The sequence below is a fragment of the Cyphomyrmex costatus genome, unplaced genomic scaffold, assembly GCF_001594065.2.
Source record: "Cyphomyrmex costatus isolate MS0001 unplaced genomic scaffold, Ccosl1.0 scaffold154, whole genome shotgun sequence".
Classification (NCBI taxonomy): Eukaryota; Metazoa; Arthropoda; class Insecta; order Hymenoptera; family Formicidae; genus Cyphomyrmex; species Cyphomyrmex costatus.
In genome coordinates this window covers 454,044-475,838 of record NW_017275544.1, presented here as the reverse complement: position 1 = coordinate 475,838, position 21,795 = coordinate 454,044, and the positions used below count along the sequence as shown (strand labels likewise).

Genomic DNA, 21,795 nt, shown 5'->3' with positions numbered 1-21,795 from the left:
AGGAAACAGCATATGTATCTTGCAATTTTGGCGTCACACATATATTAGTTTTTTTCTATTTATTATATATTGATGGAATATAATTTTTTAGTAAAATAGTTTGTGATCAAAATGCTCAAATATTTAGTTAAATTTCACCATATTGTATAACACAAGAGTAATTTATATTTTTTATACAAGCGATATTATCTTATCTGATTTTTGAGCATATTTTTTATTCTTTATTATATCGTGTACTGTGTGAAATGTAATTTTAATGTTCCGCTCATCTTCTCTAAAATTTTTATTTCTGGTTTAAATTCCTACACTGGAAAAACATAATGTTCCAACAACATTATTTTAAGTAAAAATAATCTTGCATATTGATTTAACAGCAGTATTAATAAAATAAATAACATTTTATTAAAACAAGAGTATGATGTATTTGTTTCATTGTGATAGTGTTATTAAATTAACAAAATTATTTTTATTTAAAATAATATTGTTGAAAAATGTCACTTTTTTTCAATATGGAAAGTAGGAACCTAAAACCGAAATAAATCTTAAAGAAGACGAGCGTAAACTAAATTTTACACAATAGACGACATTATAATGAAAAATTAAAAATGTACTAAAAAATAGACATTAGAGAGAGAGAGAGAGAGAGAGAGAGAGAGAGAGAGAGAGAGAGAGAGAGAGAAGATAATATTATAATATATCACTTGTAAAAAAATAACTATTCTTGTTACACGATATGATGAATTTTAACTGATATCTCATCTTTTGACTGTGCTTCTATTATACGTCTTACTTTATTATTATTCTATCTTATTCGATGTACCGCAGATCAAAAATTAGTATTACTAAAAGTTATTATATTCTTTAATTTTGAACTAAACATCATTTCCATGCAGCTTCGTCAGTTTCTGTGAGAGTTTATGAAAATCCAAACGGATTATCCGACAGTTTATCACGCCTATTACATGTACATCTTTTGCGTGCACCTTTCACGTAACTCAGGACGGACATTAAACGACCTACCGAAGTATTCAACCCGCTAATTAATTACGTGAATGCAACGCGCCGTTCGTTAATTACTGCACGTCCGACTGTTTTCCATCGCCACGACGGAATAACGTCACGACGTATAGGCATAAAGTTTCGGAAAAGTACGAGCGTAACGAAGTGGTAATGCCACCGCGCGCGGCGGCTGCGGAGTGCGTTATGCTTCAGTACGCACCACTGGCTGCGCACTCTTTTTCTCGGATGAGTGTAACGCGTAAGGAAAAAAGAGATCGTGTAAAATCGTGACATCGTTCTCTTATCTTCTTATCCGTTTCGTCAATAAAACATAAAAATTTCCTGGAGAGAACAGCCGCACCGCTCAATAAGGGGGAACGGAGGACCGGCTCTGAAAATTAGCTCGATCAAAGTGCAACAGCGATATTTTGAAATCGTTCCAAACGAAATAATCATTGGATATTTCGTTTAAAAATATATAGCTTTCATTCATAATTCATGTAGTATATTTTATCCTAGAGATACTTTGAAAATTTTTTATGAGGTTTCTGGGAGGTATATATATATATATATATACTGTGTATATATACTGTATGAAAAATGTGGATTACACATGATGAATATAAACAATTTATTTTAAGAAACGGATTCATAATTTTCCGAGAAATGCTTTGAATAGATTTGATAGATTAATCAGAAGGAAGAAAGGAAGTTTTTTCTAATTCCATACTAGTTAATTTTAAAATTTCCTTTTTTATATATTGGAATTTAAGGACCCCATAATTTATATATTGTACAAAAGGAAACATTTCGACCAACTTACCAAACAAAGAATCGACTCCAAAGCCGATTCTTACAAAGGAAGCTAAAATTAAAAATTATAGCATAAATGATGACCGAATTCTTACAAAGGAAGTTAAAATTATTGTATAAATAATGGTATGTAATATATTATTACTACTCTTAGTGATATATTACATGCCATCATTGGTGATCTTTTTTTCACGTATCTCAATACACGTCTCTAATATATGTTCAAGCCACAATTTTTTATTTACATCTATGGATACGGTCAATGCAACGCTTCAAATGCTTTAAACTGTTTTTTCATTAGTCAGTTTGCAAAATTCTTTCTTCTAATATATAATAGGTCAATTCATTTCAAAGCATTCGTAAGTTATATGGCTTTGACTACAATCATTGAATATATTTACGTTTTAAATTGCAATAACACTCGAAATTAATTTAAGTGCTTCAAAACTTACCAAAGATTAATTAAGGACCTATAATTTTGTTAATGAATTCTTTTTAAGTTTTATTCTTTGAATAAAATAATATAAATTGTAAAAATTTATTTTGTAATATAAATTATAAGAATGAGGCTGTTTTTTTTACTTTTTCCTGCTTCATCAAAAACCTGTTACATTATTATAAAAAAGACATTTGATCAGTTTCATAAAAGTAAAATAATTTTACACATTCACGGAAAAAACGGCTACGGTTGCCATAATTTAAAAGTCGCCCATCAATACATTTGTTAGTTATAAGAAATATAGTACGATTGTAATAAGATGCCGTGATTGTTAAGATATGTCCATCTTAACTATCGCAATCAAATGTATTATAATAATAATAATAATGACTCCTTTTATCTCCTTATGTGGAGCATAGGACGTCTATAGGCCTCTCCCTCCTTTGTCCGAGGCCTATATTCATTTCTCGAATCAGATTGTTTTTCGGATTTGTGGGTGATTGATCCACAGAATCTTACCTCAGTCAGATATTCGAGACAAATATCTATAATTGATATGTATACTGATGTATACTGCTGATGTATAGGACATACCAGTTTAACGCTGAATCCGAACGGCGCTGATGATCATCAGGTGGAGCCATTTTTTGGCTCATTAAACGCGAAAAATTGCGTTTGGGCGCACGTGGGATTGAACTTGGGTCTACAGATCGCGAGTCAATCGCACCGAGCGGTGAGCCACTCGACGCCACAATCAAATGTATTTATGGGCAATAATTTATGACTACTATTATCAGGAGAGTCTCCGGTAGTGTCTCCGGCCATGTTCAAAAACTGAGAGTACTATACAAGTACTATTATACCGAAAGGTATAATTTAAAGTGTAAGTGCCATTTGCTTTGAAAACACCGAAACTTTTCTTCTTTTGAAGACGAAGACACGCCTAACATTGTAAAAGTAGACATCATGTCTAAATAATTTTTACTTAAAGTTGAAACTTTACGTTAAATTTGTCAGACAATCCTATTTAACACAACGAGTTGTATTATTTCCAAATTATATAGGTTTACTACCTGAATTATGTAGATACCTTTTATTCCATTATAGCAGTCATAGATATAATACATGTTAGATTTATATATGGTTATAACTCTAATTTTTCAAGCCACCCATGGTCTCACATTCAATAAAATTTTAACGTTCATTCATGACATTGTAGTCTAAAGGTTTAGGTCGTTTAGGACGATTGCACGGAGTGCAAGAGCTTCAACTCTCGCTGAGGTAATATTTTTCGCAATGAAAATTAGTTATTTTATATCATTCAACATTATTAAGCACGATCTAAGATGCGCAAAGAGCATCAAAAATTGTTAAATTGCTAGTCGATTAAATTCTTGATATTACTGCGGTAGTTTAGTAGAGTTGGTATTTCAAGTTTGAAAAATATTCGGCGCATAATTAAAAATCTTACATACGTAATATATAAATTCACACGCAATTGTATAGAAGCTTGACCATTATATGGCATGTTCTCGTCAGTTTTCATTGGTATTCATTGACAATACATTGTCGCAATTGTTAAAAGATGTAGCAACTTCGACTTGAAACGATTTGAAAAATAACCGTACAAGAGATCCTTCTTCCGAGCATTTTTCTTTACTTTAAATGCAACATTATTTCTAACCGGCCTAACTGGACGATTCCGTAAGAAAAAACTGGAGAATTCTCTTCACTTTTACTGCGTAGCACACGGAAAGTGCGAACCACGCGCACACCGTTTTTCACGTGTGCTTACATAGCCGGGAGCCGCAAGAACTCGGACTCGCGATCTCGCATCCACGCACGCATTTTACGGTATCTGGATCATTTCACCGCTTGTCTTACAGAAAACAGGAAGAATAAAAATTAAACAATTTTTCAAAGTGGTTATATCACACTTCTGATTACTTCACACATCTAATTTTGTAACTAATGCCTAAATTCTAAGCAAAATCGTAAGGCTCGTAACATATTCTCATAAGACTTATAAGAACTTTTGAGTGCTTATAGAATATTAGTCATAAGTTCTTAAAAGTTTTACGAGAACAAGTTACGAGTCTTACGATTCTGTTTAGAATTGATCCATCAGTTTGTAACTCGATAAATTTTATAAAACATGGAAGAAAATTGAGGGGATAAAAGGAGAGAGAAAGAGTGAATACATTTAATATATAATACAGAATGTAATGTGATTTCTTTAATTAATTTATATGTTGTATGATATTAAAAAGATCTAATCTCTCGTGCAAGTATTTACGTAAACTTGCAATATTAATTGCGAATGTCAATTCAACTTGTATTTTTACTTGATACTATTAAAAACACAGATCTAAGACAAGTTGAGTTTAAGACGTTATATAAACTTTCGAATAAATAAAAAAACCCGGATATGTTCAAATTTGTTCTTGCATAAAAAAATTCTGAGAATTTTATATGCTGCATTTATTCAAAATTTTCTCAAAACTATATTATGTATCAAACACAGTAACGAGACATTTGTATTTGCATTCTACACTGATCAAGAAGAAGATCCTAACAACGCGCTCCGTAACTTTGATTTCTGCGACTTCTTTCGTTGTTTTGCTTTCTCTTTCAGAACTAGCATGCTCTAGTTCGTCCAGAGCAGTTCGTCTATTTATTGGCGGTTCTTTTGCCGTCAGATTGAAACTTTGATTTTTTTCAAGACAATCGAGCCGAAATAATTTGTTGGTTCTATTATAAAATTATAAAATCAGGAGGAAAGATCAAAAATAAATATATATAACAATTAAGTTTACTTTATTCCATAATGCGAATATCTTTTATTTTGCAACATCAATATGAAATAAGTAAAGAAAAGGCTAATTCGATTAAAGTTAGATCTCGGTGCTTAATAATATTTTTATGTGTAAATTCTAAAAAAATACATTTTTTAGTTAATAATTTAGTAATACAAAGTGTGCGTCGTTTATTTTGTCAGACTTTAAGCACAATTATAAACTAAAGCTGAAATAATTCCACGATTAAAATGATCGTTTGATAAAGATACTATGTCAGTATATTACAAAACACTATAAAAAAGAATTTATTGTAAAAAATAAAGCTCAGCAACGATGTTTTTTTGCAATAAGTTTATACTATATATCTTAAGATGCTAATGTCATAATTAAAATAATCCCAATAGCATTATTATCAAATCTACAATTAATTGTGATGTTATTTCGGCTGCAGTTGATAATTTCATTTCAAGTCCGACAATAAGCGGGGTGCAGAAAAATAATTGAAAAATATATTTAAAATTTAAATATAAAAATATTATTAGATCTAGCCTCAACTTTATATGGCATTTATTTATTTATTTGATTTATTCATATAATATAGCAATTTAAATTAACATATTATTAATCAGTATATTATATGTATTAAATATATTATATGTATATACATACAAAAATAGATATATAATTATATAATAAATTAAAGAATGTATTTTGTACTAATATTTGAACGATATCTGAAGTTCGATAAAACACGTATCAAGTATATACTGATGATTAATAAAGATTAACTTATTATATCAATAGTGAGTCTTCGTAAAAATATACTAACGGAACTTAAATCTTTCGAAGTTTAGTATACACGATTACATTATGCGGTTTTGTATGTTTCTGGTGACACGTAATATACGTTGGTGTTGGGTTACAAAACGCAATTGTCCGGAAAAAAATTTCTATGAATAATATTTCTTAATTTCTTTAAGCAAGAGCGGCTCCGTTTTTTCGTTTATTTCTATGAATCTCTTATTGGCTCGACTAAAATAATAAATATCGCCGGTATAAATGTCGAACCACAGCGCATGGATGTGCAAATCGTGCCTCTCCAGACGCTTCTTTAGGAATCCATATGACGAGATATTTTGGAGTTGCTGCAACGTATTGATCTGCAACAAGATAAGTCCCACAAATGTAACGAGATAAATGACCGGTTATTTTTTTTCGTGGCGTCCTGTTCGACCTGTGTACTGACTTGCGACAGCTTGTCTTCAATGGCGAATTTATCCTCCGGATCGATGTAGGCGACGAATTTTCGTAATGACATCTCGCCCTGGAAGAGAATTGGCTCGCGGAAACCAGTGATTTCGAGATGCTGAAATTTCGTCAAGCTGCTGCTGGCGTGCGCATACAGCCACGCTCTCAGCGGTGACATTCTTCTGTTCGTCTAAAATTTGGATGGCATTATCGCGCGTTTACGAAAATGTGCGAGGAAAAACAGAATTTATTGTGGACAAATTTTTAATCGCGGGAAACGCAATCGCGCAAGGAAAACGCACTTGAGACGCGAACTCCTTGTCCCGTAAAGCGTAGAGCAGATTCATCGCCTTGCAATCGCTATGGCCGCAGACTATAACGTGCCTTATGTCGTTTACCACGCATCCAAGTTCCAATGCCGCCGCTTCGCACATAGTAAATTCGTCCACAAAGTGATGCGAGTGTGGAATGACATTACCGGGGTTTCGAACTGAAAAGGTAAACTCTGTTAAGCCGTCCGATACATGTTATTACTTCGATTCTGGATCGTTCTTCCATGGATAAAGAGAAGATTGGAAATCACACATATTCAATAAATCACATTCCGAAAATTCTTGCAAATATCGTTATGCTAAGAACGATTTTTTTATGAATAATTTTAATATAAATATATAATTATATAAATCTTCTCTTGACAAGACCTTGACAGAAAAACTGCAGAAAACCAGTGATTACAAGCGTAAGCTCTGAATTGGCTGCCACTTTTCTGCTTTCTGCTTTTCTATCTAGGACTGAATATACATATAAAAATAATATATATAAAAACAAAAAATTTATTTAAAAATAATTTCAGAAAAGATGTTAACTTGAATATATTTTTCAGTTCTCATAGTATCCTTAATTAAACAAAATTTTGATGAATCAAAAATAAGTATGATTATATACGATTAAGATTGCAATGAATAAATATCGCTATCTTATCAGAGGAGCTCTGATATTGTAAGAAGTGTGGAAAAGAAAATATCCTGCGGTAGAATCAGAAAAATTAGAGAATGAACCATCAGGTTACATGCGATCACGGTAATGCTACTATAATAGATCGTACCAACAAACATGTCTCCAATGTTCGTTTCCGTAAATCTAGTTGGAATCATCCGGGAGTCCATGCAGGTAAAGAATACTGCCTTTGGCTGTGATAGGAAGCAACAACAAACATATCAAATTACAAGCTGTGCTAGCAAAATTATAAATATGCAACATGGGTGAAGATGTTTCTTTTTAATACACAATAATGTATCCGACTTCAGTCTATTATTTGAATTTTATTACATAATCTGATTATTTTTATTTATTAAAATGTTCAAAAACAAAATACGAAGGTATTTAATCTTTATAGATTTTTGGATACTTTTTTTTATATTTTAATAGTATAGAGTAGTAGACAGATATACATATAAATATAGAAAAATTATGCAACATATCCAACTTCAGTCTACTTAAATTTTAATAAATAATATAATTATTTGTTAAGACATTCAAAATCCACATAATATGAATAGGTATCTTTTTCTTAGATTTCTGGAAAAAATTTATTTTTATTTTCAAAAACAGAGAGGTATATAAATATATATATTTCATTATATTCATAAATATTCTACATTCTTCTCTATATTTTATTGCTGGTAAAAATATAGTAATATACACATAGATCTTATAAGGATGGGCTGGCAATTGCCTCTAGCTCGCGTCGATGTCTCTGCGGTTTCTGCAGAGAAACAGTGTCCGAGTCCGATGGCGGTTGGAGAAAAAAAACGTACTTTTCAAATGATTCTCTTTCTCAAAATGTCCGAAAATATATACTACGTATGTCAGTGAATACCATATCAGAATTAAAAATTATATGTATATTACGAAATAAGATTATTTTTCAAAATGTATAAAAATGTAGGTAATTAAAAAATATAAAAAAAAAACTTTGTAAAATTGTAAAGGGAAGAGAGACAATTTAATATATATATTAAACATATCTAATATATAGTATATACCAAGCATGTGCGAAACGTACTTCCGAACATACTTTTTAGAAAAAGAAGTGCAGACACGATCCTGCTTATATTACCAATCCATACTTATACATGGTCTATGGTAATGCACTTTTAGCATACCGTCGGTAAGTAACCTGCCTTTAATACCATAATCAACGGCATACTACACCAAAAAAATACTCTACTGATATAAACAGAACCCAGTAAACGAGGTATTCTACAGTCGGTATATATTCGAATCGATCACATTAATAAAATAACTAGACTGATAAAAACAGAAAAAAAAATTTTCCTAGCATATATTATAAGGTAATAATCTACAAAGAGAGAATAACTCGATTGGTAAAAACAGCACAACTTTATTTTGTATAGGTCAGTAAGATGGGTAAATATTTTACCGTCATCACAGATACGTATATTCTAATCAATTGTTGGTCAATCAATAATTCGAGGTCATGCTTTGAGATCATGCTCCGAGCCATTATTATTAAAATAAGTGATCTTATTAATATATTAAGCTGTATTTAATAGAGTTGTGAATGTATTTTTGATGGCCCACGATCACCTGCTCCGAGATAGTATCAACAAAACACACGTGTATCATTCTCGGTGTGGCAGTGCAAATTTATCTATATACCTATCTATCGAAAGAATCTTCACGTGATCTTTTTTTAATATTATACGAACGTACCTCGGGATGATCTTTAACTTGTTGAAATTGCTTCACCATGCCTTCCCGGTGACACTTTCTGTACTTCATGATCCCCTTCAGTATTCTATCCATCACTACATTCGAGTAATAACTATAAAATGAACCATCAAAAACTTATTTTCTTAATGTAAGAAGCAATGACAGCACACAATTCCGCCATTTAGCAACTTAACCGCGGGAAATTTAACTTTCTTCTGATCTATCATAAAACAAGTGAACTACTATCTATTTTTCTTTTAATTCAGACATGCTTCACAAAATAAATATATTTTTCAATAAAAAACCGAAAAGAGAGAGTTTGATCCAGTAAACTTAGAATCTGATCAGTCTTTGATTAAAAAATTTTTTTAATCAGGTGATTTTAATATTAAATTTATTTTATGTTCAGCTTATTTCATCGGAAATATTTCTATCACTTTTATAATTTTAAATATATATATACCCATTTAAATACAAGAAATATAAGTCCACATATGTGGTTATAATTTATTTGCACATTTAAAAAATACATTGTAGTTTTAAATTGTTACATCTTGTATGTAAATCTTTAAGGATGTAAACATATAAACACATCGTATATTCCTTTTTCCTACCAAATTGACGTTAACTATTTATCTTTACAATCACAATATGATACTCTGATATAGCATAGATTGCACATCCACTTAAAAGTTCCTTTTATATTGTAGAACGGTCAGTAGAGAAATCTATCAGTGAACACATAATTAAAATATATCAACATTGTATAATATATATATATCAATGTATATATATTACATATGTATTATAAACATATCAATGTGTGTGTGTGTATATATATATATTATATATATATATACACACAAACACACATTGATATATGTATACATTGATTATCTTTATCAGAACTTTTCTACTATCATGATTCAGTTTTGAGAATAGAAGCTCTTAAATGGATACTCAGTCTTGCATTATTATATCGTAATATCATGCAGATATAGAATAAACATGTGGTTGTGATGATTAATTATAACTAACATTCGTTGGATGTTATTGCGACATGTTTCGAATCACGAATGGCTTTTGAATTGAAAAATAAAAAATAATTCCGAATGAAACAAGAGAACCGCGAATATGGAAATTATTTTATGTCGCTAAATGGCAGATGCATCATAACGAATAAATCATATCCACGTGTAACATGTGGGATGAATTCATATCAATACAATCCTAATATACGGCTTGAAATACAGTGATAATCGTCAGCCTCTTTCGAATACGTCGATTATATACTTATTTTGTCATAAACGCTCACATTGAAGAAGCCATACATTGAAGTATACTTTGTAACCCGATCTTGTCAACAATCGTATCCCCGTAATCGCGCTTTATCTTAACCATACGCGATTCCAGAAATTCAGCAATTATTAATAGGATGGACCCGGGTGACAAGGCGCCTGGGTCGCGCCGACTTCTATCTAGTTAACGCCGAGCTCTGGCTGGCACGTTCCAACTTTTCGAAGTGCTTTCGCGCGTTGCGTATGTTAATTAACGTCGCTGCGGATGCTGAAAGAATATGTGTGTTTTGACAAGCTTCACATATCAGAAAATACTATAGATAGAGAGAGTTGAGGGTATGTACCAGGTTGATTGATAAGTCCTTAGAATAAAAATGAAAAAAACATTTTGTTAGTAAAACTCAACTTTATTCTTCAACATAATCTCTTTTTATCTCAATACACCGAGTCCAACGAGTTTCTAACTTCTTTAAGCCTCCCAAATAATAAGTTTCTAAACCATCAAAATATACATCTGTTTTTCATTCAACCTCTTCATTTGTAAGTAAATCTCTTTTCCTGAAGCCATTTTTTAAGATTTGGAAACAGGTAGAAGTCAGATTGGGCCAGATCTGGAGAATACGGTGGATGTGAGAGCAATTCATACCTCAATTCGTTTAATTTTGCTATTGCTTTTACCGATTGTGAGCTGGTGCATTGTCTTAATGAAAGAGAATTTTTTCTTCGCTAAATGAGACCGTTTTTTTTTTCTTGATTTCATCATTTAGTCGGTCTAACAATAATGCATAATATTCTCCTGTGATCGTTTTTCCTTTTTCAAGACAATTGATGAGAAGTATTCCATGTGCATCCCAAAACACAGTGGCCAGAATCTTTCCAGCCGATTGTTGCGTCTTTGGTCACTTCGGAACATTTCCTTTGGAACTCATTGTGCCAGTTGTTGTTTCAATTCAGGTAATGGTGGATCCATGTTTCATCAACAGTTATATATCGACGCAAAAATCCCTTCGATTTGCACTAAACATGTCCAAACAAAGCTGAGAAGTGCGAACTCATTTATGTTTTTGATCGATTATTAGCAATCGCGGCACCCATCTTGCAATCAACTTTCTCATATGTTGGTGTAGAATATTGAACACGTGTTCAGATAAGATGCCCACAGCCAAAGCTGTTCATGCAATTTCACTTTGAGGTCATTCAACACGATATCATGGATTTTTTTCACTCATTTCTGGTGTAGTCACTTTATTTGGACAATCATTGCGTCGTGCATCCGATGTGCTGGTACGATCACTTTTAAACTGAGCATTCCAGTTATATATGGTTGCATTTGACGGAGCAGACTCCTCTAAAGTTTTTTGGAAGTCCTTAATCATTTCTTGCGGTTGCAAGCCTTTTAAATAGAAATACTTAATCACTGCACGAATTTGATAGTGTTTTTGACCCGATCGGGTTTGCTCTAACTTGGGTTGAATTAATAATGTTCCATGCTCTCTTATTGGTAGAGCGTATAAAGTTCACCAATAGCAAAGTACTTTCTAACCCAGGTTGTTGCAAACTCGGTCGGGCCAAAAACGCCATCAGATTTTTCCATTTTTACAAGATATCAGATTATGTGCTTCAGTGACTGTCACAAATATACCGATTGTCATAACTGTCTGCAACTGTGTAGTCAGAGGTTTGAAGGTTGGCACTATTGGAAATTCAAGGTGCATTGGAGGCAGTAACACCACTAATGAGTCATTCTAAAGACTTATCAATTACCCTGGTATTTAAATTACAATACTTTTATTTAAAATATAGCATTTGGAATATGAATGTATTTTATATTTCAGATTTTCAAAATATAATTAAATATATTTTATATATATAAAATTAATATAAGGTTGAATTTGAATTGTACAAATACTAGAAATACTTACGTATAGTCGGGTCGGACATGATAACCATCACGTATGTATTTGAGGTAAATATATCGATAAAGGCCGCGAAATTGGTATTTCTAACTTCCATACTCTGAAATTGTGCCGCTAACTTACTGCAAAATTAATAAAAACTGCAATTGTTGCATCTTGTGGTTGTCAAATTTGTTACTCTTTTGCATAACTCATACTTACCTACAACTCAATTTAAATTGCTTTATTATATTGGAAACTTTTTCGAAACGATGAACGTCTCTGTGAAACTGCCGTTGACAATGACTTATTACTAGAAAGGTTGCTCTTTCAAACAAAAGCACTTCATCCGCGTCGATAATATTAGCAAACTGGTTCAAGCTTTGTTCAAGTTCCTTCACATTGGGAATCAGCATATATACAATGGATGACCATGCCCTACAATGAAGATTTGTCTGCTTTAATCATGTTTTTATCTGATATATATCTGGATAAGATATCAAATAATTAAAGGTTCAAGTTTTCATAAGATATAATTAAGAAATGATGATTTATATTTGTTGTATTATATATAGTGTTAAATATAACAAATATAAATTTATGTAAACATTTCATTATTTTAATTTTCATTTTTGATCACAATAATAAATTAAAATTTGCGCATTTATATCTGCATTGACTCATCAAGGTTATCATTTTTTAATTACCTGTATAAGGTTTCATCCCATATGCTAGTTCTGAAGCAAGTGCACTCTAAAGGTAAACTCAGTCTTTTCAGATCTTCTTCTCTTTCCCTGAATATGTAATCGCGTTGGTCCTCTTGCACAAGATCCATTTTATGAACTAGGCAAAATATCTTAGCCTCTGGGCTATTCTGCAGTATCGCTTCTAAACAACTCTGGTAATAATGCATATCTTTGTCCAGCTCTCTTGATTCTACATCAAAGACATAAATTAACACCTCTACATTCCTAAATATATTATCGCGTTGTGATGCAAAATAATTCTCCATGAATGCCTCCTGTCCTCCACAGTCCCATAAATTTAAAACCAAATTGCCAAGAAAACGAACGTGAGAATGTTCTACGTCAACTGTAATAAATTATATTATATATTAGTTTACTTCAAAGTTAGTAATCTGTTCTTATTTCAAGATCATTAAGGGGATTAATATCTCTCTCTGTCTCTCTCTCTCTCTCTCTTTCTCTCTCTCTCTCTCTCTCTCTCTCTCTCTCTCTCTCTCTCTCTCTCTCTCTCTCAAAATGTTAATATGATTGATTAATTTATTCAAACAAATTAATGTATTTATATCAATCACTACACTGACTGGTATTTATAGTCACATCTTATATTTAAGTCTGTCTTAATAACAGTCTTAAGATGTCACAAATCAATTAGAGAAATCTATATTAGTGCTCTAAGATATTATTTAAAAGAATCTTAAAATAAGACCAAATTATGAATACCAGCCATTATATTAGCATCTCAAGATATTACTTAAAGATTTGAAATAAAAACAGATGATGTATGCTTGGGACTATTTAGTATGAGTTCAGCTTACTCGTTGCTCCTAGACGATGGGTATCACGAGCGATGTAATTGGCAAAAATAATGCTGCGCATACTCGTTTTTCCAGACCCACTCTTGCCCATTAACAGGACCTAAAATAAAATGATTCATTTTGTCTTAGAACAAAGAAATGTCTCTATAAAAAAGAAGACTTTTGCAGAGAATGCAATTACATGCATTTGCATAACGTAAAAAGAAAAGTTTACTTTTTTCTTCATCTTGAATGGATAACGTTTGTTTCAATAAACTCTTTTGGGGAAAAAAAAGGTGCTGACTGGTCTCGCAAGTATCTGGCTTATCAATTGTTCTCCGCCCTCGGGCAAGAATCGCGCACGGTAATACACTCAACTTGCGGCTGCCTATCACCAACTGTCGCATCAAAACACGCAATGTGATTATATATTACATGTCGCGTCTCATTTCGAAATAACGTCATGAACCCACATGGAAACGTACTCTCAACGCAGAAGCATGCAGAAGTCAACTACTAACGCTAACTTCAGATCGTTGGCCATGTCACTCATTGACTACTCTGACTAGAGACGGTATCGCGCCAATGTTCAGATTACATTCGATTGCCTATTCTATTGTTCATTAATTCTTACGCACTTCCGGAATCAAGATTTTTTAGGGATTTTTTTTAGACATTCGTCATAACAATACGAATGCTGTCAAATCAGCTGGTTTGCGACGTCGCCCTTCCCCCACTTCTCTCTACACCATTATACATGATATACGTAGATAAGACAGTATGTATCCGAAACATCCGGGACAACTTCACACGATAGACGATAAAATTGTTTCATTACAGTAATAAGCGAAATATTCTTGCAGTTGTATTGCGTTACATTTTCTGCGTTTTACATATATATAATAAAACAGTTATTTAATTAGATATTAAAAAGAAAAAAGAAAAGTAGCGTAAAAAGTTCGATTACGAAAAACAAATAGCTGCAACGAACATACCCATTCACGGGATCGAGCGTAACCGAGTGCCGTACTTTCGTACTTACCTTCTCCGCAGGTTCTTTGGGCAATCGATGTGTCACGTGAATAGTACGAGTGATCTCTCATGTGATCCTTTCAATACCTGTAAATAATTCATACGAGATACGGTCACTGGCTCCGTTGTTCGTTCGCTACTTTTTCGAGGAACGTGATCAGATAGGAAAAAAATGGGCGCGTCTGCAATACCCGTGATAGCCTTCACGCTTCTCTGGGGTGCCGTAGTATTTCTTGGAGTAGCTCTACCACTTTTTGTTCCAAAGGGTCCAAATCGTGGGTAAATATCTCTCTCGACACTCTTTCTTGCTTTCTTACAGTTTCATCCCGTTGAAATTCGCATTTGTACATAGATCTCTTGAAACAAACAAGTATTTCCTTTCATATAAACGTTTTTTCTCATAATGTCACATTTTTTAGCAAAATTTGGTAATAATAACAGTATATTTCATCTAATTTCGCTTGAATATTTCAGTCAACAGAAATATTTTAAAAATATAACTACATTTTTGCTTAAGTTATCCATGTTTATCAAACTGTATTGCGAAAAATATTATCTTGGCCAGTAGTGTTGAACCTGGACCTCTTGTACTCCATACGAGCATCCTAAGCCTTTAGACTACCGGCCTTAATAATATTCTTAGTAATAATTAGGATATGTATAAAAACGTCTTTTTCAGGCGACTAAATTTAATTTATATGGATATTTATTGCAGGATACTACAAGTTCTCTTGGTATTAACAGGCTTTACATGCTGGTTATTGTAAGTATAACATTTTCATGGCATCTTGATATTTCAGTTCATATATTTGTAATTCATATGTAAATAAAATTATCTTGCAGCTGGTTATGTTGCTATATGGCACAGATGAATCCATTGATTGGGCCAAAGTTAAATAGTAAGACTATACTAGTTATGGCTCGGGAATGGGTAAGTCAAAAAAACATCAAAGGTTATATATATAAATTATTTATATTTGAATATTATTGCTTATAAGTTATATATATATATATATTATTTTTTTACAGGGTAATCCTATCACCGATCTATGAGCATTCCATGGTTCACGAAATGTTTTATTTCAAATGTATACATTCATTCCCTGACATTATTTTCAATAATAATATACTTAAACAAAACACAGAAGTCATAATGATATCATAAAGACATCATCATGATTTTATTTGTCACTTACAAGTGCATTTTTAAGTCGATATTTTTATAACATCATGATGATATCATTATGGCTTTATTATGGCTTTATGTTCTACCTAGATAATCATGAATGTAAAATTATGAAGAATTGTGAAATGCCAGTATGTTTTAATTGTTCCTAAAAATGGAATGATCACATTTCAGTTGTATAATTATTAATATATACTATATATATATATTAATTTAATTTGTATATAAAATATCTATTACAATTACTTAAAAATGCGTAAGAATTTTAATGTAATAATTACCTGAAAAAATTATTGTTGGAAAAATAGAATAGTTTTAATTGTATACATCCTTGAATCATTTAAATTGATCATATCGTTAAGTTTATTTTCCTATAAAAGTATTCATATGAAAAGATAAGAATAAAATATTCAAAAAGAATATATTCATAAAATTATTATTTGTATAGATGGTGTAACCTTTATAATTAAAAAATTTTTAATATTAAAGATGATAATATTAAGAATAAAGCGTTTATTATTAAACTAATATTTATTTATTTATAATATTATATTTATTATTAAACTAACTACTGTAGGATACGAATTTGTAAAGTTGCAATGGCTTATTGCAGGCTGTATCACATGAGAGCGATAAAATGTCACCATCAGCTGACTACGTGCAACGACGACCAATGAGAGCCATCCAACAAGTCGTCCGTATTTTACACTAGATATTAGCCTAAAATTCCGGAATATTTAGTTCACGTTCTTCACAGTGCCCAGTGGAACAAATGTCAGTTGCGAGACTCTTCTGCCCTTCTCTTTCTTCTTCAGTTCTTACGAGAAGTGATACAATAATAATGGAGGCTTGTAATGCCGTTGAGCGCGAAGTCGATAAAGTTCTGTCGAAATTCGGCGCGATAAATGAACATGCGGAGACAGTGTTGCGCGACCTGATAAACCACATACAGTCTCTGAAAAAAGATCTGGAGGAAGGTAAATGGCGCTGAGATCATTGATATTAGGTCCCGAAATGGTTTGTCTTTCATTTCGATTTTTCAGTAGTTTTTATCATGCGAGTCAGAGGACTTATCACACTTTCGATCCTCAATAGTTCAAATTCATTTTCTGTTAGATAAATTACTTCATTTATTAAAATATTTCTCTGTGTCCCAAAATTTAGTTCTTTGAAATCGATTAACCTTAAACAAAGCTCTGCGTATTGTGAACTGTTTCACTTATGTAGCCTAGTTTTACGTGTTTACATAAATTGTGGCATAATAATTTGCAATTAAGTGTAAATTATTTATTTTTTATATCTATTCATCTTATATTTTCTCGTTACTGAAATATTGTCTCAACATGTATTTGTCGCAATGTCATAAATCATCCCTGTCATTGAAATGAAATTATTCGATTGATATTAAATAATATGATATTTAAGTATAAACTTGTTTGATATATTAAAATAATTTTTTTAAAACAATGTATTTTTATATGATTTATATTTTATAGCAAAAAGCTTGTATATAAATTTATTATATATGTATATAAATAGCTGAATATATATAATTAGTAAATATTTATTCTTAATATGTATTTATTCTTTTATGTACAAAACAAATATATAACCAACTTTGATTTTAAAATAGCTTAATACATTTTGATTAGCACCACCTAATCAGGAACTAACAGCTGGTCAAGTACAAATGCTAAAACAAGCAATGACAAAAGTACGTGATACTGTACAAAGATTAGCAACAGATCATCGTGATCTGCACAGTACAGTGTCCAAAGTGGGTAAGGCAATAGACAGAAATTTTATTGCTGATTTTGCTAGTACCAGCAGAGAAGATGTATTTTCTGGACCTGAGAAATCTCATCTTCTGAATCAAATAATTTGTCAACACTTTTATCGTCAAGGAATGCTAGATATTGCTGATGAATTAGCAGTGGTAAGTTTCTTTTAATTAAATCTGTGTTTATTTTATTTAATTTTTATTTAAAATTTTTAATTAAAATTATTGCTTATAATTGCTTTACTTATTTTCAATTCTGTAATGTTCGTTAAAGTGATACTTATTTTACATACTTCTCATATCATTGTAATTGCATATAATAATGTAATTGGTGATGTTTACAGGAAGCTGGTATCAAAACCGATGAAGGTAGAAAGGAACCATTCACAGAATTGAACTATATACTGGATTGTCTAAAACAGAGAAATCTTGAACCAGCATTAGAGTGGGCTAAAAAACACAGAGAAGCACTTCTAGCACAGGTAATGTCTGATTCTCGAATGTAGTCTATTTTATATTATTGATATATAAGATATACATTGTAAATTTTTCATTTTTTTTCAGAATTCGTCTCTTGAGTTTAAGCTACACAGATTACATTTTATAAGACTAGTTCAGCAAGGTCCTAGTAAGCAGAGAGAAGCGATACTATATGCCCGCCAAAATCTTACGCAATTTGTTGGACGTTATGAAAAAGAAGTGCAATCTTTAATGGGAACTTTACTTTATTTGCCACATGGGATCCAGTCATCTCCCTATAGTCATTTATTAGATCCAACTTTATGGCTTGAGATACACGACGTTTTCACTAAAGAAGCGTGTACATTATTAGGCTTAAGTGTGGATAGTCCATTATCTGTTTGGTAAATATGTTTTGTTTGCTCATAATTAAAAAGAATGTAGCAAAACATCGATAATAATTTGTTTGATTGCAGTATCAACGCAGGATGCACTGCATTACCTGCACTATTGAACATTAAGCAAGTTATGCAACAGAGACAAGTTACCGGTATCTGGAACGGTAAAGATGAATTGCCTGTGAGTACAAGGACACGAACTCATATACATAATTAAATATATGTGTATAAATATTAAGGATTCAAAACATTGATCTCTTTCTTTTACAGATCGAGATAGATCTGGGAAAACAGAGCCGTTATCATTCAGTTTTCGCCTGTCCTATACTTAGGCAACAAAGTACAGAGAATAATCCGCCGATGAAACTGGTTTGCGGCCACGTAATTTCTCGAGATGCATTGAACAAACTTGCCAATGCGAATAAGTAGGTGTTATATATGCGGCTAGGCTGGAGTACATTGATGCTTTCCAAGTGCTGATTTAAAGTCACTTTTTAAAAGAAATCAATTTATTTCTAGGTTGAAATGCCCGTACTGTCCGGCGGAGCAGAATCCCGAAGATGCGAGACTTATTTATTTTTAAGCTGTGATACATTGTTTACCTATACATATAGTAATATATAATGTGTGTATGTGTGTATAAGGACTATGTACACATATAAAAAAAAGCTAGTTTTACAGTTTCTTTGGAATGGATGTCGAATGCGAAAGAATAATACGAATATGCAATAATTGACAAATTGTAAATTTTTATTTTACAAAAAGAAATCGTACAAAAATTTTCATTATTGAAATTTCAGTTGAGATTATAATATAGACATCGATCATTGATTTTTTTTTCAAATGCAAGTATAAATCTGCTAATTATAATTCGTTTTTTTAAGGAAACTGATTTTTTATATCGAAAGAAAAACGGAGGAACTGTGATAGTTTTATTATTCATGGGGTAGCTCTAATTATGATATTATATATTGTTAGTACATAATTTATATATATTACTTTAGTGTATAAGTGATCAGCTTTGTACGCGAATGACGACTTAAAAGCCATGAATGTGTCTAACGACGCCTAACAGATTTGTTATAAGTTCTTCATAAATTCATCCGTTTCTTATTTCGATCGTATGTACTAGCTTGCCTATAATAAAATTAAGAGTTCGGTTTGTAAATATGTTTTTGCATTCATTTTCTACATCACAGTTTATAATATTCATCAATTTCAATGAAGATATTAAATAAAAAATATATTACAACGGTAAGCAAAAATAGCATTACTACCGAATCTTATCATAGGAAACCATATACATATACATGTAAAACATATTTCTAAAATAATTTTATTTTAGAAATACACAATCTATTCTTATATATTACGTCTGCGAAAAAAGAAAAGGAGAATTTTGAATTATGAAATACTTATCGGCGGTACGGTCGCTTAGTCTGCATGTAAATGATATCGATCAAACATCAAGAATAAGATATACACATACAGTTATTGCAACTAATCGTTTGTTCAAAATAATCGAAATCTGATAAGACTTGTTTGAATAAGAATCCAGGAGAAACTAAAATGTCTTCGGTCTTCGTTTCTCGTACGAAAAAATCTACATAATTTTTTAAATATATCTAACTTTAATATACGTGGAATCTTTTGATAATATGAAGAATTCCAAAGGTAAGCCAATATTAATATATAAATTGTATCGATCAAAATTTCTTAACTTAGGAAGTAAGAAATGACTAATATGAAAATATTTCATTGTTATTCTTCGAGTCAAATCTGGAGCATCGATCTTGCCGCCCCTAAGATCTGCAGAACGCCGAACCTTTGATAAAAAAATTGATCTCGGTGAGGCATTGTCCCCTATGATTGATAAATTATCAATTCATGAAAGTATGAAGCAAAACATCGACATTAAATTGAATAAAGACTCTACAGTTCGAAAAGAAATCACGGAACGTGATTCCAAGTTGAAGAAAACAGTTTCTCTATACAATGTTGATGAAATGTCATTCGAGGAATTGCAAACTTCTGTACGTAGAATTATGGAAAATCCGCAACAACCGTTTTCATTTTTGGCGAATATCTCTGACGAATTCGCGAATAATAAACACTTATCGACGAAACCTACGGAAATCAATGTAAGTGCAAAATGATTTAAAATCGTGAAACACAAAATAGTCGGACGAACATATTAGTTAATTAATTTAGTTTGAAACCCTGTAAATCACGAATACATTTATGTTATGATTACATAACATAATAGTTATACCCTTTGTTGGGAATCATTTAATTGATTTGGAATTGATTATTGTCTATTTATGTTCAGATGCAATTGGCTTCTGTAGCAAAGCGTATCGAATCGAGTAAAATTTTATTGGAGAAAACTAAGTCTCGCATCGAAGACTTGTATCTTCATGCTAAACAAAATGATGTTTGTCAGTCGTGGAAAGTCTATGATGGTAATTAATTAATATTGATGTTTATCAATTATAGATAATTTAAAAAACAGTAAGAGCCTGGGGGTTTATTGCGGTTTTCGGATTGTGTGGGTAAAAATTTCTTACGATAGTAAGAAACTCACACAATTACAGTTAATCTCATCTCGTGAGAATACGAATTTACTCGTGTGAGTGGGCTCAGCATAAAATTTCGACGTAAAAATGTGAAATCAAACAAGAGTGACGAAGAAAGACGTACTATTCTGTTATTTGTATAATGGATAATTTAATATGTTTGTATTTGTGCAATATGGAGAAAATAGAAGAAATAATAAAGAAAGACCGCAAAATAACTGGGATAAGGATTGTCGTAATTGCGTCCGATACGTTTACATCGATCCTTGTGCGATGACTTACGATTCTGTCAGAAACAGTTACAGACAATCCTTTTACTCAGGCCATTCATTATAATGACATACTCATATTTTATCTATAATCGATTAAATTAATTTATATAATTTAAATATTTCTGATTTTTCAGTTCGCGATGATAAAGCCAAAGAAGAACAATTGTCTTAATTGTTTTAATTCTGCAGATTGTAAAGAAACAAAAAGAATTTCAAAAAATTAAATTTTTATTTATAATATTAAGTATCATGACAAAATTTTGATGTTATTTATTAAGCAAATATAATGATATATATAGTCCTCAAAAAAATACTAAAATATAAAA

At 31.5% G+C, this 21,795-nt stretch overlaps 5 protein-coding genes across 9 annotated transcripts; 3 read left to right on the top strand and 2 right to left on the bottom strand.

Moving 5' to 3' along the window:
• Window positions 1-5,927: 5,927 nt before the first annotated feature.
• CAHbeta (carbonic anhydrase beta) lies at window positions 5,928-9,189 on the bottom strand. The gene is made up of 5 exons (XM_018552114.1): window positions 9,034-9,189; window positions 7,403-7,487; window positions 6,600-6,787; window positions 6,296-6,487; window positions 5,928-6,209 (listed from the first exon to the last, which is right to left on the bottom strand). The coding sequence occupies exons 1-5, from the start codon at window positions 9,124-9,126 to the stop codon at window positions 6,000-6,002; spliced, it is 768 nt and encodes a 255-aa protein (XP_018407616.1). The 5' UTR covers window positions 9,127-9,189; the 3' UTR covers window positions 5,928-5,999.
• Window positions 9,190-10,051: 862 nt separating this feature from the next.
• On the bottom strand, window positions 10,052-14,499 carry RagA-B (Ras-related GTP binding A/B). 2 transcript variants are annotated; one of them, XM_018552107.1, is made up of 7 exons: window positions 14,252-14,499; window positions 14,002-14,164; window positions 13,788-13,887; window positions 12,934-13,318; window positions 12,449-12,664; window positions 12,254-12,369; window positions 10,052-10,599 (listed from the first exon to the last, which is right to left on the bottom strand). In XM_018552107.1, exons 2-7 carry the CDS (start codon window positions 14,011-14,013, stop codon window positions 10,508-10,510), a joined length of 921 nt encoding a protein of 306 aa, XP_018407609.1. In that variant the 5' UTR covers window positions 14,014-14,164; window positions 14,252-14,499; the 3' UTR covers window positions 10,052-10,507. The 2 variants fall into 2 exon arrangements, with proteins under 2 accessions (XP_018407609.1, XP_018407607.1); XM_018552105.1 differs by having other exon boundaries at window positions 14,002-14,263.
• A 105-nt stretch (window positions 14,500-14,604) lies between these two features.
• On the top strand, window positions 14,605-15,933 carry LOC108783533 (V-type proton ATPase subunit e 2). Its single transcript, XM_018552119.1, has 4 exons — window positions 14,605-15,077; window positions 15,514-15,561; window positions 15,642-15,729; window positions 15,828-15,933. Exons 1-4 carry the CDS (start codon window positions 14,971-14,973, stop codon window positions 15,849-15,851), a joined length of 267 nt encoding a protein of 88 aa, XP_018407621.1. The 5' UTR covers window positions 14,605-14,970; the 3' UTR covers window positions 15,852-15,933.
• Window positions 15,934-16,753: 820 nt separating this feature from the next.
• Window positions 16,754-19,251, top strand: Sou (required for meiotic nuclear division 5 protein souji). 2 transcript variants are annotated; one of them, XM_018552118.1, is made up of 7 exons: window positions 16,754-16,961; window positions 17,637-17,920; window positions 18,109-18,246; window positions 18,329-18,627; window positions 18,700-18,802; window positions 18,892-19,046; window positions 19,141-19,251. In XM_018552118.1, the coding sequence occupies exons 1-7, from the start codon at window positions 16,757-16,759 to the stop codon at window positions 19,202-19,204; spliced, it is 1,248 nt and encodes a 415-aa protein (XP_018407620.1). In that variant the 5' UTR covers window positions 16,754-16,756; the 3' UTR covers window positions 19,205-19,251. The 2 variants fall into 2 exon arrangements, with proteins under 2 accessions (XP_018407620.1, XP_018407619.1); XM_018552117.1 differs by having other exon boundaries at window positions 19,123-19,251.
• An 865-nt stretch (window positions 19,252-20,116) lies between these two features.
• LOC108783536 (uncharacterized) lies at window positions 20,117-21,671 on the top strand. Of its 3 annotated transcripts, XM_018552125.1 has the most exons (5): window positions 20,117-20,295; window positions 20,395-20,469; window positions 20,551-20,762; window positions 20,951-21,083; window positions 21,604-21,671. In XM_018552125.1, exons 1-5 carry the CDS (start codon window positions 20,280-20,282, stop codon window positions 21,639-21,641), a joined length of 474 nt encoding a protein of 157 aa, XP_018407627.1. In that variant the 5' UTR covers window positions 20,117-20,279; the 3' UTR covers window positions 21,642-21,671. The 3 variants fall into 3 exon arrangements, with proteins under 3 accessions (XP_018407627.1, XP_018407626.1, XP_018407628.1); XM_018552124.1 differs by having other exon boundaries at window positions 20,395-20,762; XM_018552126.1 differs by lacking the exons at window positions 20,951-21,083; window positions 21,604-21,671 and adding an exon at window positions 21,118-21,403 and having other exon boundaries at window positions 20,395-20,762.
• The last annotated feature ends 124 nt before the right edge of the window (window positions 21,672-21,795 follow it).

Excerpts from the sequence above, each read along its gene's own strand:
- LOC108783533 (XM_018552119.1), top strand. The coding sequence starts at position 14,971 with ATGGGCGCGTCTGCAATACCCGTGATAGCCTTCACGCTTCTCTGGGGT. Across the intron at positions 15,078-15,513 it reads CCAAAGGGTCCAAATCGTGG|GATACTACAAGTTCTCTTGG; the intron begins GTAAATATCTCT and ends TATTTATTGCAG. Across the intron at positions 15,562-15,641 it reads GGCTTTACATGCTGGTTATT|CTGGTTATGTTGCTATATGG; the intron begins GTAAGTATAACA and ends ATTATCTTGCAG.
- LOC108783536 (XM_018552124.1), top strand. Across the intron at positions 20,763-20,950 it reads CGAAACCTACGGAAATCAAT|ATGCAATTGGCTTCTGTAGC; the intron begins GTAAGTGCAAAA and ends ATTTATGTTCAG. Across the intron at positions 21,084-21,603 it reads GTCGTGGAAAGTCTATGATG|TTCGCGATGATAAAGCCAAA; the intron begins GTAATTAATTAA and ends CTGATTTTTCAG.
- Sou (XM_018552117.1), top strand. The coding sequence starts at position 16,757 with ATGTCAGTTGCGAGACTCTTCTGCCCTTCTCTTTCTTCTTCAGTTCTT. Across the intron at positions 16,962-17,636 it reads GAAAAAAGATCTGGAGGAAG|CACCACCTAATCAGGAACTA; the intron begins GTAAATGGCGCT and ends CATTTTGATTAG. Across the intron at positions 18,247-18,328 it reads GAGAAGCACTTCTAGCACAG|AATTCGTCTCTTGAGTTTAA; the intron begins GTAATGTCTGAT and ends ATTTTTTTTCAG.
- RagA-B (XM_018552107.1), bottom strand. Across the intron at positions 12,665-12,933 it reads TGGGATGAAACCTTATACAG|GGCATGGTCATCCATTGTAT; the intron begins GTAATTAAAAAA and ends TCTTCATTGTAG. Across the intron at positions 10,600-12,253 it reads CATGTCCGACCCGACTATAC|CATCCGCAGCGACGTTAATT; the intron begins GTAAGTATTTCT and ends ATATTCTTTCAG.
- CAHbeta (XM_018552114.1), bottom strand. The coding sequence starts at position 9,126 with ATGGATAGAATACTGAAGGGGATCATGAAGTACAGAAAGTGTCACCGG. Across the intron at positions 7,488-9,033 it reads AAGTTAAAGATCATCCCGAG|CCAAAGGCAGTATTCTTTAC; the intron begins GTACGTTCGTAT and ends TTCCTATCACAG. Across the intron at positions 6,788-7,402 it reads CATTGGAGACATGTTTGTTG|TTCGAAACCCCGGTAATGTC; the intron begins GTACGATCTATT and ends TTACCTTTTCAG.